The 12,041-nt window shown below is 47.1% G+C and overlaps 1 protein-coding gene across 2 annotated transcripts in view; it reads left to right on the top strand.

The window, feature by feature from the left end:
* The window catches only part of PDGFRL (platelet derived growth factor receptor like), a 70,444-nt gene that overhangs the window by 57,034 nt on the left and 1,369 nt on the right, over positions 1–12,041 (top strand). For both annotated transcript variants that reach the window (XM_003984634.6, XM_019828306.3), the window contains exons 3-5: positions 4,456–4,607; positions 8,706–8,999; positions 11,192–11,331. In XM_003984634.6, coding sequence (XP_003984683.3) covers positions 4,456–4,607; positions 8,706–8,999; positions 11,192–11,331 — 586 coding nt within the window. The remainder of the gene's footprint in view (positions 1–4,455; positions 4,608–8,705; positions 9,000–11,191; positions 11,332–12,041) is intronic.

The raw sequence follows: 12,041 nt of genomic DNA, 5'->3' as shown, positions 1-12,041 counted from the left end.
CCTATTTTGTGCATGTGAAAGTCCTTCTCTTCCCCTAAGATTCTCTCAGCCCTGAAGCTTTGCTGGTTACCCTCCTTGGCCTGCCCATGACATTTTGTATAGAGGGAACTTGAGAGAAGCACACTACTTAAGTATCATTGTGTCTCTTACTGTGCACTTCAGAATCTCCCATTTAACTTCTGCTCATTAAGTATTTATGGGACCGGTGACTAGTTATTTTGTAATCAAGGGCTTACCTCCTGCCCTTGGCTTGTAGGGTCTAGGGAAAGGATAGGAGCATAGACCCTACCACCCTTACCTGGTCACTGCCCCAGGTGAGATCAACAGTGGTCCCTAAGTTTGAGGGCTGTCAACCTCCTCCTCTATGCCATCCCATGATATAGCGTCCCTACCTACCCCTCCAGAAGAGAGTAGGATGGGCAACATGCTCGAAGCTTCAAGCCTCCATTGATGGGAATGGACTGTGTGTAAAGGCCACGGGACCTCCCCGGAAGACATACACACATGATGCACACACATACATAGTTCTAAATTTTGAATACTCTTTGAAATGTTGACTTGTCCTTCACTGAGCTCATTGTGGGTCAGGTCTGGAAGTGCATGTTTGGAAGAGAAAGACCTAAGCTGAGCCAATTAGTGTAAATTCTACTTAAGCTTAAATATACTTTTGGGGGGCACTTGGTCACAGCACCTTTTTGCTCCACTCAAACTTTACACCATCCACTGTTCTGGGGATTTGTTAAGTGTTGCAAGAAAAGGGGAGAGTACTTGGATGAAGGGTCTCCCAGGGCTTTGCAGGGCTCATTGAGTCCTTGTCTCCACTTCGTCCTGCAGACTCTGCCCCCAGAGGCCTTAGGTCATAGTCCACCCCTTTGGGGAAACCGCTGCTGGGACTATGTGAGACCATTAGAAGAAATGGACATTTTAAATCCAGGCATTTAAACTGTAATCCTACTAAATAATTTGTTTCCTGTTTTATATTGTTTGCATACAAGAGGGGGTGGAAAAATCCAGAAATGTTTTCCAGTGCATTTCCTTCCTTCCACCCCCAATCCTGCTAAAGATACAGCATGCAGCTTTCATGGTGGTAGGGTTATTCCCAAGTGCTAAATTTCTTTGTGCCCAATTACTTTCCTAGTAGGAATGGCGTCTAATACTATCACTACGATGCTAGCAAATGTTGGGTCCACGGAAGGTGCTTGATACGTTGATCAATTAAATGCTGATTTTGTACCCCAGTTCTGAGCTCTATAGGGAATGTGGTCAGATATTTTGGTACACCTAGGAAGACATCCACCTCCATTTTCTTTCCACCTTTCTATTTTTTTATCTGCTGAAAGCCGGCTGTATCCTCACAATTGAAATTACACATTTGGTCATTGCCAAACACTTTCATTCTGCCAAATGAAGTGGGGGGGGGAGGGGCAGGAATCTCTTGTAAAGGTATCTGATGCTTCGAGCATCTGTTTCTTGAATCTTCCTTTTTGATGATACCTTTTCCTGATTCTTCTGTCCTCTGTCTACCTTTTCTTGCCCTGGTGGACTCTAGTTTGCTCTAGATTTTGTCCTCAAACTTCTCTTCTTCTCTATGCTTTCCCTTGTTGAGTTCATTCTTTCTTTTAGCTTCTCCTCTTACTCCTTTGTAGATGACTCCCCCAAATACAAATCTAGCGCTGTTTTATCTCCTCTGTGACTCAGCCTGTGTTTCCAAGTGCCACATCAACTGGCATCCACACTTCGGTGACCCACATTTCGTCACAAATTCAAAATCTTCAATGGTGGCTCTATTAATTTTGCCTGCCCTAGTCTCCTTTCTCTTCTCAGTGATTCCGTCTCGGTTGGTTAAAGCCCCAGTCTTTCTAACACATAGAAATACAAATTGAGTGGTCATTACTGATATATCTCTTTCTTCCACCTCTTATACCCAGTCTGTCATAAATGTCCCCCAGAAAAACATGCCTTAAATTTGCTTCTGTTCCTCTGCCAGCACCCGGCCCGGCCCCAGCACTGGCCGCGCCGTTCATCACAGGAACAGGCTCTCAGTCTCCCCCTCTTCCTCCTGCCTCTCCCTCGCCCACCTCATGCGCTGGCTCAGGTGCCGTCACTTCCCACCTCCACACCTGAGGGTGGTCCCTGCTGCCTGTTCTCAACCAAATGCCCCGTGACTCTCAACCCCCTCCCTCTGTGTCCTCTGTGGCGAATACGTTAAATCCTCAAATCGGTATTGAGTGCCTTCCACCCACCACGCGCTCAGGCCGTGGGGGTGCAGTAAGAGGAGCAGACCAGGTTGGTCCCAGCCCTCCCGGGACTGTAGTTTCCTGAGCAAGTGAGCTCACTGCCCCTGCCTCTCCACCCCCGCCTTTAAAGGTCCGGCATGTCTCACTTCCTCCCCAAAGCTGCCTTCAGCCTCTTCAACCCACGGGGATAAATCCCTTTTCAGAATTCCTATTGTCCTCGTTTACTTATTCTCTGATCCTTTCGTGTATATTAGTTTTAACTACCTACCTGGACTGTAATGTCCTTGAGGTCCACTGTTTTTTATTTGCTGTGTTATCTCCGCTGTGGGGTATGTATTATGTGTCATTGTTGTAGTGGTATTCACAATAATTACTACTAGTAATTACTGCAATTATGTGCAATTAAGCCACCATTAGAAGAATGCAATGAATTTGTTATGGCATGCAGAACTTTACATGTGTTTGCTTCTCTGATGAGTACATACTTCACTCACTTAAGTAATTGACTCAGTGTCCACTAGCTGTGGGTCTCAGGGAAGTCACTTCTTTCTGAGACTCAGTTTCTTCATCTGCGGTGCTGAGAGCTGGACGCCTTTTTCTTTTTTTCCCACACATCACTGGATGGGTGCCTTCTCTTTAAGGTTCCTTCCACTTCCAACCCTGTGGTTCAATTCAATTTCGCTCCACTCATTTCTAGGGAATCTTTACTGTGTACTGTGCACAGATTTGTTGCTGAGGGAATATAAAACAAATATGGCCCAGTCTCCGCCCTCAGAGTTTTTGCCATCCATTGTAATAACAGGAAGCCATGGGTATCCGAGGGAGAGAACAAGGGGGCTAATTACGTCATTAGGAGAAAGCGAGAGTTGATTCTAATTAAAAGCTTCCTGAAGGGGGAGAGATTTCCGTTCCCTTGAAAGGAGGTAGTTGATGGTGTGGGAGTACAGAGGCCCTGGTGGGGAAAGCAGCTATTCAGCGGTGAACCAGAACAGGGCTGTGTTTAGGATCAACCAACCAGACATTGGTTGTGTGCTAAATTTAGTGTGGCTACCTCACTGACGGTGTTGCAAAGCACAACAGGAGAGTTTCAGCTACGTCACAAAAGTATGTGGATCTCAGAGGGGTGAGCCATTTGGCTATTTGAGATGCATCCTTGGATTAAAACCATTTATATTGGCATGCCCACGTGCAGAGGCTCATAAGCCACAGGGGAATATGTCTCCCGTTGATGATACATCTGGATTCCTGTCACAACATAATACACTGAATCACCATTATCATCAGCTAGTGATAGAGTTCAATATTAATATTTATGTCTCTCCTTATTCCAGAAGGAACTGAAGCAGTTTGCAAATATATTCACATGAACAAGCTAAAAATGCAAGAGTTGCAAAATGAGAAAATATAAGTAGAAATAATAGTGTGAGGTCAGAGGAAAGTTAAATGCTCAAACGTTCTAAGCACTGTACCAGAGGTGGGCTGCATAACTGGGGCTTAGTAAATCTTAGCGACCAAGCATTTTTCCCCTAAAGTTTTTATTTATTTATTTTTTAATGTTTGTTTATTTTGGGGAGAGAGAGGGAGAGTCGGGGAGAGGGGCAGAGAGAGAGGGAGACACAGAATTCGAAGCAGGCTCCAGGCTCTGAGTTATCAGCACAGAGCCCAACGCGGGTTTCCAACCCATGAACCGTGAGATCATGACCTAAGCCAAAGTCAAACGCTTAAGTGACCGAGCCACCCAGGAGCCCTGAAAGTTTGCATTTTTATTATGAAATGTGGCATCTCAAAGATCCCAAGCTTATGTTCAGAACCTTCTCTTTATTGATCCAAGAGATTTTCACAGTGGCCCACGGTGTGTGCTTTCATTCATGTTGACTGCTCTTTAAGTGCGTTCATTAGGAGCAAAGGCTCTTTGGCTGACTTTCTGTGGCTGCGTTGCTAATGCACCAGTGATTTTACTCAGGGAAACTCCAGTGCTGAGGTGGAAGAGAATCCCCTCTTGTTATAAAATGTAAACGTCATGTCCTTTTAGAAGCTTCTCTCTCTGACCGCCCCCTACCCTTCCACACACTTTTCCCGCAAACATGCTGTTACTAGTTTGTGCCGCTTGAGAGAGGCCAGCCCGCAGAGCCAGGGGGATTTGCGGTGGGGAACAGCAGAGGGGAGAGCACCTGCTGGGGGCCCCCCCCGCGTGAGCTGGCTTTGCTTCCATTGACAGCGTGAGGCAGCACGAGCGCTATGGCCAGCTGACTCTGGTCAACTCCACGGCCGCGGACACGGGCGAGTTTAGCTGCTGGGGACAGCTCTGCCAGGGCTACGTCTGCAGGAAGGACGAGACCAAAACCGGCTCCACCTACATCTTTTTTACAGGTAAACCGTTGGGCGTGTCGGTGGGGCGCTTCGGTATTCTGGACTTGGCCCAGAGGTACAGGTTCCAACTGGGTGCCGAGTACCTAATAGTGACGATCAGAGCGCTCCCTGTGTGCCAGGCTCTGTCAGTTTATGTCCGTTATTTCGTGTAAGTCTCCCCAGCGGCCCTCCAGGGAAGCACTCCTGTCATTTCTCTTGTGTTCGTTGGGAAGTAGAGTTTTAGCGAAATGAAATACCTCCTTAGGGTCACACAGGTAAGTGGTGGTACTAGGATTCGAACCCGGGCTGATTCCTGAGTCTGTACCTACGTTGGCCAATATGGCAGCCACTAGGCATGTGTGACTATTTACATTTAAGTGAAAATGGTTTAAAATTAAACCCCTTAAAACTCACTTTCTGAGGGCCACTCGCCCTGTTTCACGTGCTCCATTGCCACCTGCGGCTCGTGGCTCTCCTGGACGTTGCAGACAGGGACCACGTCCGTCATTACAAAAAGCTCTACTGGGCAACATTGCTGTGCACGTGTAGTCACTGTGCTCTCAGGGCCCATGATGACCTCTCTAGAGCCTCCATGGCTGTACGATGCTTCGCTAAAGGCCTCCTCGTATTTGTTCTTAGCGTACTGAGCTGAAGTTTTGGGGGCACGATTCCCAAAGCCTGTGGGCTTTGTGGCTCCAGCCCCGATCCCTGCGCTGAGTGAAGGGCCTAAAAATGCACAATGCTTGCTTCGTGTCCAGGCAGGGGCTCTCATGGGCGCTGTCTACATCCTGACTCCCTCCGCCTTTCGGACCTACAGTGACTTAGGCCTAGGACCCAAATGATCTTCTGCGCTGGCCATTAATGAATGCTAGCAAAATCTCGAATGTCTCCCCCACTCCCACCCACACAGCTCCTCTCCAGCCAGAAGATGCATTAGCAGAGCACTCTACCGTGTTGGAGTCACATGTATCTCGTTTCATTTTTACCACACCCCTAGGAACTAAGTAGAAGCTACTTGACCATCTCTGTTTTAGCAATAATGATGCTGACGCTGAGACCTTGAAGGGCAAGGTGACTTGGTCAGGGTTCCATGACTGGTAACGGGGAGTAAAGAGTCAGCCCCTGTTTTTCTGACTTGGGATCTTATGTTCTTACTGCCCTAATCTGTTTCTAGGACAAGGTGGTGGGTAGATTGATAGACAGGGAGAAAGGCACTAGCTAGCATCACTGGTGTTGTCAGGCGAATGGCTAACAGTTGTTCATAGGTAATCCCTTCTGATCCTCATTCTGGAATGTGTTGCACAGACTTGCTCATGTGCCTTTAGAGCCTGTTTTTCTGGACAAGGACTGATACCCTATTTCACACTGCAGATTCAAGGTTCGTTGCCATGATTAGCACTATCACATCCTTCTAAAAGATTGGATTTTGAATTGAAAGTTTGAACTGAAGACTTCCCTTGAGCCGAATGCCCCATGAGGGTTAAAGGGCTCTCTGAGTTTTGGAGCTAGGTCCTCGTTCTTAATTTATGGGCAGCTCTTTAGGGAATCAAAGGAAGGCTAAAATATTTACCAAACTATTTACTTCAATTGTGAAGAAACTTGGATCAAAAAGGGGCATGACCTAATGTGTTGTATCATTTTCTTTTTTCTCAATAGCAAGCCAAGAGGCCAGTTGGATTTTCAGTCCAGGGTTTAGCATTTGTCTCTTCAGGCATGGGTGGGTTTGCAAAACCAAGATGAGCTGTTTCGGAAGCTGAGCCTCCTGCTCCTGGCTCCGATTCTTTCAGAACATATGCTTCCCCACGACCCACGTAGAGAAACGTCTGGCATTCATTATGTTTGTAGGTTTCCCAGAGTTTGGTTGCAAACACCGTGAAGCCTCTTTTCGACTATTGTTAATTTGCGCGGTTTTTGATTAAGCAACTGCCACATATTATAATGACTCTTTATCCGAGAGGCTCTCAGAAGGTTTTTCTTTTTATTGAAGTATAATATATACAAAGAAAACTACACAAGTCATAAGTATACAGCTCAATAAATTAACCTCAAATGAATGCACATATTAACTACCATCCAGATCAAGGAGGAGAACATTACTGGCGGTAGAGCTTTCTCATAGCAAAAGGCTTGGGCTTCAATGATCATATGTAGTGAAACCACATTAATGAGCATTTTACTAAATATGGGGTTTGTTGAAATTTGGACTTTGTAGCCTATTTGATTTTTTTTTGAAATCTAAATTTCCATGTGCTTAGTTTTCTTAAAGAAACGCTTAGCATTGACTTGAATACATACAAACATGTTTGCAGGAGGCATGTGTACTCTAAATTTTTTTAAATGAACTTCAGTAAAGTTTTTTGTTGTTGGTAGATGGAATCTGCTTACGAATTTCTTTCTTTTTTTTTTTTTCTGTTGGTTAAAGCAACTGGTGAGGCCACTTCTTTCAAAGATTGTTTTACAGTAACAAGAAGTAAGACCACATTTTTGTGTTCTAGAATTTGGATTGTTCACTTAATCTACTGGTTTTGTTTATTGGTTCAGTTTCCTCTGTAAAACAAAAGAAAAGTTACTTCTAAATCTTAGAATCAGAAATTCCTGAAGGGCTTTTGTTCAAAAGCTGTCTTTAGTCCTAGAGATTCTGTTCTCTCCAAATGGGGATGTGGAAGCAGAGACTAAGTTGACCCATCCAAGGCCATATAGACTTACTCTGTGTGAACACATGGGTGTTAGAAACAACATTGACCAAGGTGCCCCTTAACTAAGCCTGAAAGTCAATCTATCATGAGTGTGGCGCACATCACCCAGCCTGATAGAAAGCCTTGCAAAAGATGGAGGTTCCCTGAGCCATGGCATGCTCCTTGATCTCAGAGCCGGGGAAGGACCTCCATGTCAGTGAACTTGGCACTCCCAGCCAAAGAAATCTTGGCCCACCGAGACATTTGATGTTGTGTCTGAGAATAGGTCACCAACTTAAAACATCACATGAATGTGGCACAAAGAGGGCTAGTGAAGGAAAAAGCCAGGAATAATGATTTGTATCAGGAACGTTGTGGGAAAAACATAGGAAACAATTAAATGCTGGGGTATGATCAAGTTCAAAGATTTCTCTTAGCAATTCCTGTAGCATTCCCTCACACTAGCATCCAGAACACAGAGGATTCAACGTGCCATGCCAAAAGAAAATTAAAAAAAAAATACTCTAACCCACAGTCCCTTGAGCATCCTGAGGAATGAATGTGTGGGCAACCCAGTCTTCGTTTCTCTCACTTCTGTAAGAGCCAGTGCCATCATCTAGAACTTAAGGTATAGGGATAATGATTTCAGGGGAAACTGGAGGATATAAGAAACGGACTGAATTCCCCAGCCCAGAGTTAGACAAGCAGAATTCAGAACCTGAGGCCACTGGGCCCCTCATCTGTCCTTCCTTAGTTCTCTATTAGCTGTGGCAGGAACACCGTCCTCTGGGCTGTAAGGACAGGTGAGGGTACCAGTGCCCTCAGTGACCCGGGCCTCCCAGAGGCTCTGCTGTGCTGGAGAACTGTTCCAGTGACTGAGTACAGGCTTTGGGGCTTCTCCAGAGACACAGCAAATTGTTCACAAGGTTTTGTTTTTTTTTTTAAATGTTGATTTGTTTTTGAGAGAGCAAGCCAGGGAGGGGCAGAGTGAGGGGGACAGAGGATCCAAAGCAGGGTCCGTGCTGCAAGCACTGAGCCCCGATGGTGCTGCCGTGGGGCTTGAACTCAGGAACTGTGCGATCGCTGACCTGAGCCGAAGTTGGAGGCTCAGCTGACTGAGCCACTCAGATGCCCCTGCTCACAGGTTTTAAAACTGCTCTTAACCTAAGGAAACCCATCTCCTTCCCTGCTTCCTTATTGGGGTAATTCATGGGCCTGATTTGGGCTTCAACTAATACCTTTTTGTTGCCTTTAAGGAGATGGGAAGTAAAATCTTTTTTTACAAAAAAGGAAAAGCATTGAAGAGTAGCTTTTTCTATGTGAAAAGACTCAGTATCTGAGTATATTGCCAGTCCCCTCTCTGTGCCCGTAGAATGTAAACATTCTTCAAGCTCTCTTACCTTGTTTCTCCATTAAAAACAAACCTCTGTCTTTCCCTTCGCAGAGAAAGGAGAACTCTTTGTACCTTCTCCCAGTTACTTTGATGTTGTCTACCTGAACCCGGACAGGCAGGCTGTGGTTCCTTGTCGAGTGACTGTCCCGTCGGCCAGAGTCACCCTCCACAGGGAGTTCCCTGCCAAGGAAATCCCAGCCAATGGGACAGACATTGTTTACGACATGAAGAGGGGCTTTGTGTATCTGCAACCTCATTCCAACCACCAGGGGGTGGTCTACTGCAAGGCGGAGGCTGGGGGCAAGTCTCAGATCTCAGTCAAGTACCAACTACTGTATGTGGAAGGTAAGCCTGCCCTGATGAGCGCCTAGACTTCAGTGTCTTCCAGCTGGCCCGTCTCAGGCACTGCTCTTCCAAACTATGGATGGAAATCAGGCACAGAATGCTGTTCTTAAAGGCTCCTCTACTGCACTGCCATTTCTAGAACTGCCTGTGACCCTGAGCTAACACCCCTTGACTCCCTTCACCCATTGCTCACTCTAGTACTATCTCTGTGATATGCGTCAGCAATTCTCCAGTTCTTCCAGCCTCTTAGAACATCTTCTGTGATGAGAGCATCCTTTTTGTTGTGACCCAAATCTGTGGTCTCCTAAGGGCACCATCCTTCGCCAACTCAAGGTCAAGCTCTTCTTGTGTCTGTCCCCCCTTCCTCACCCTCGTTCTCTCATTTGCTCTTAGGAACCTCTGCTCCTCCGAGTCTCGTGGCTCCACCAGCTTGTTCTTCTCCTTTCCATTCATTCCCCTCATTTGCTCATTGTCCTCCTTGTCACTGGGTGACGTCGACATCCACTTGGAGCTCATCCACCTAGTTCACTGCCTCGACCCTCCACCTCAGGCACCCCTCCCTCCCTCAGCCGCACCTTCAGCCTGCCCACAGCTACACCTGCTCCGACTTGAGAATCACTCACTGAGTCAGACACCAACTTGATGAATGACCTCATCCTTGCCCAGATTGTTGCTCAGTGTTCACTGACTCCTGTGTGTCCTCATCTTTGCCGTCCACCCCTGTGTTCCCCTCTGCTCTCCCGCCCTCCCCACCCACCCTGCTTGGGGTCCAGGACTCGACATGGCTATGCTCTCTGCCCGTGCCCTCAAGTCTTTGCCCGCCTGTCGTCCTCCCACTGTCCAGGGAAATACCTCCCTAGAGCACATACTTGTACCCTTTCTCCATGCCGAGGGCTCCTGGAAAATCCCATGGATGTGTAAATTCAGTCTCTTCCGATTGGCCTAACTCCCCACTTCTTGAAGGGATTGAAGTATGCTCAAATCTCTCCACTAAACATTGAACTGTTTTTAATGTGATCATTTTAATGTTTATTTTTGAGACAGAGAGAGAAACAGAGTACAAGCAGGGGAGGGGCAGAGGGGCAGAGAGAGAGAGGGAGACATAGAATCCGAAGCAGGCTCCGAGCTGTCAGCACAGAACCTGACGCTGGGCTCGAACTCACGAACTGTGAGGTCATGACCTGAGCCGAAGTCGGACGCTTAACTGAGTGAGCCACCCAGGTACCCCTGGGTTCCCACTTTTCTTAGAACTCTAGTCAGAATCTTCCATGTGGGCTGAGGTGCCCTCGGCCCTCTGCCCTGCTCCACAGCCTGCCTGGCCTTGGTCTACCTCACAGCCGAAGCTCACACAGTGATTCCCCAGGTGACTTCCTGCTTCTCCCTCCGTGCCTGGCAAGCTCACCCTTCAGGTTTTAGTTCAAACATTGTTCCCTCAAGGAAGCCATTCTTGCTTTTCAGGCTACTCTGAACTTGCAGAACATGCTGGTCTTCTTCATAGTACAACCCAAGTTGAACATTCACTATCCAACTGTTTAGTGTCTGCCTCCTTCAGACCATGAACAGAAGTCCCCAAGGGCTCAGAGACCATGTCTGTGCTGTTCGCTGCTGTAGCCCCTGCTCCTAGCCCATTGGCTTGCTCAAGGCCGCCATCAAAATTATTTAAGTGAACTGACCCCAGTGTTTCTAAAATGCTGTCAAGTAAAGCAAGCAGACGGCAGTAGTTGTACCTTTCCTCCAAACATCCTTTTTCGTTAGATTCAGACTTGCTCCTTTTCCTTCTGAGGATGGACAGCCACACACCTGTCTGGTCCTTTTCACTCCTTCAGCCGCCCTCCTTCCCGCCAGCCTTCTCTATGTTCTGCTCACTCTGTCCCCAAGCACCTTCTTCTCCCTCAACTTCTTTATTCCCCTTCTTATTCCCACAACTTTTAGCCGCCTCCTTTAACATAAATGTAATGGCTGGGCCTGGGGGTTCTGGATGAGCACCCCATTCTGGACTGCCAGTGTGGAGAGGAGGCTTCACCGGAAACCAGAAGTGATGGGATAGTCTAGGCCTGAAGCCGGCTGGGAAGCTGGAAGGAAGGCAGACATGTTACAGCTCAGTTCCAAGAACAGAATATGCCTCGAGGTTTGTCTTCAACATCATACCCGTGGATTCTGTCTCACTTTCCCTGTCTCCTGTTTCCTTCCAGTTCCCAGAGGCCCTCCGTCAACAACCATCTTGGCATCCTCAAACAAAGTGAGGAGTGGGGATGACATCAGCGTCCTCTGTACCGTCCTGGGGGAACCTGATGTCGAGGTGGAATTCAGGTGGATCTACCCAGGACAGAAGGTAAGGGCTGTGCCCCTTCTCAGCCAGCTCAGTACATTTAGTTTTGTCCTCCAACCCCACCCCCAGGTGAAGAGGTCATAACGAGTGTGAGAAATGTGTGAAACTGTATCAGGGGCCAGGTTTTACTTGTTTTCTAAGCTGTTCCAGTAATATTTACAAGTGGCTCTTTTAAAGGACAGGAAAAAAAAAGTGGGTTCCATTAGGCAGTTCAGTGTACCTTCTTTATATGTCATTTTTCTTCATAACCCTTAAGCAGGGACAGAGCCTGAAAGAGAAAGGAGGGGCCTCCCTCTTTCTCCACCCCCATTTCTGGGTCAATTGGAGGCCAACTCGTCTCCCTCAGAGTGTGCTCCCTATACGAGCTATGCCCCGTGGCGAGCACATCCACCAAGTGGGCATATAAACCTAGGCCCTGGCAAAAAGGTGCCGTGAGGCCAGAGATAATTTTAAAATAGACTTTCCATAAGAGCAACACCCGCACATTTAGCCTCCGTGCCCGTTTTGCTCGCTAAAATAAACAGCTTTGCTACCAACATGGAATAATCCCTTTGTTGCCAGAGAAGATTTGGCCTCCTAAAACATACTCAGTAGCCAATACACTTCTGGCTCAGGGGCTGTGATTGGTGGAAAATAAGTCTCCCTGGAGAAAAAATATTTTCCTGGTAGTAGGTACTTGTTTTTAAAAAGTGTGGTCACACTTTGAAGACATC

This window comes from Felis catus, chromosome B1 (genome assembly GCF_018350175.1).
Source record: "Felis catus isolate Fca126 chromosome B1, F.catus_Fca126_mat1.0, whole genome shotgun sequence".
In the NCBI taxonomy this organism is placed as follows: domain Eukaryota; kingdom Metazoa; phylum Chordata; class Mammalia; order Carnivora; family Felidae; genus Felis; species Felis catus.
The sequence above is the reverse complement of the archived record's forward strand: the minus strand, read 5'-3'. Positions and strand labels throughout refer to the sequence as shown.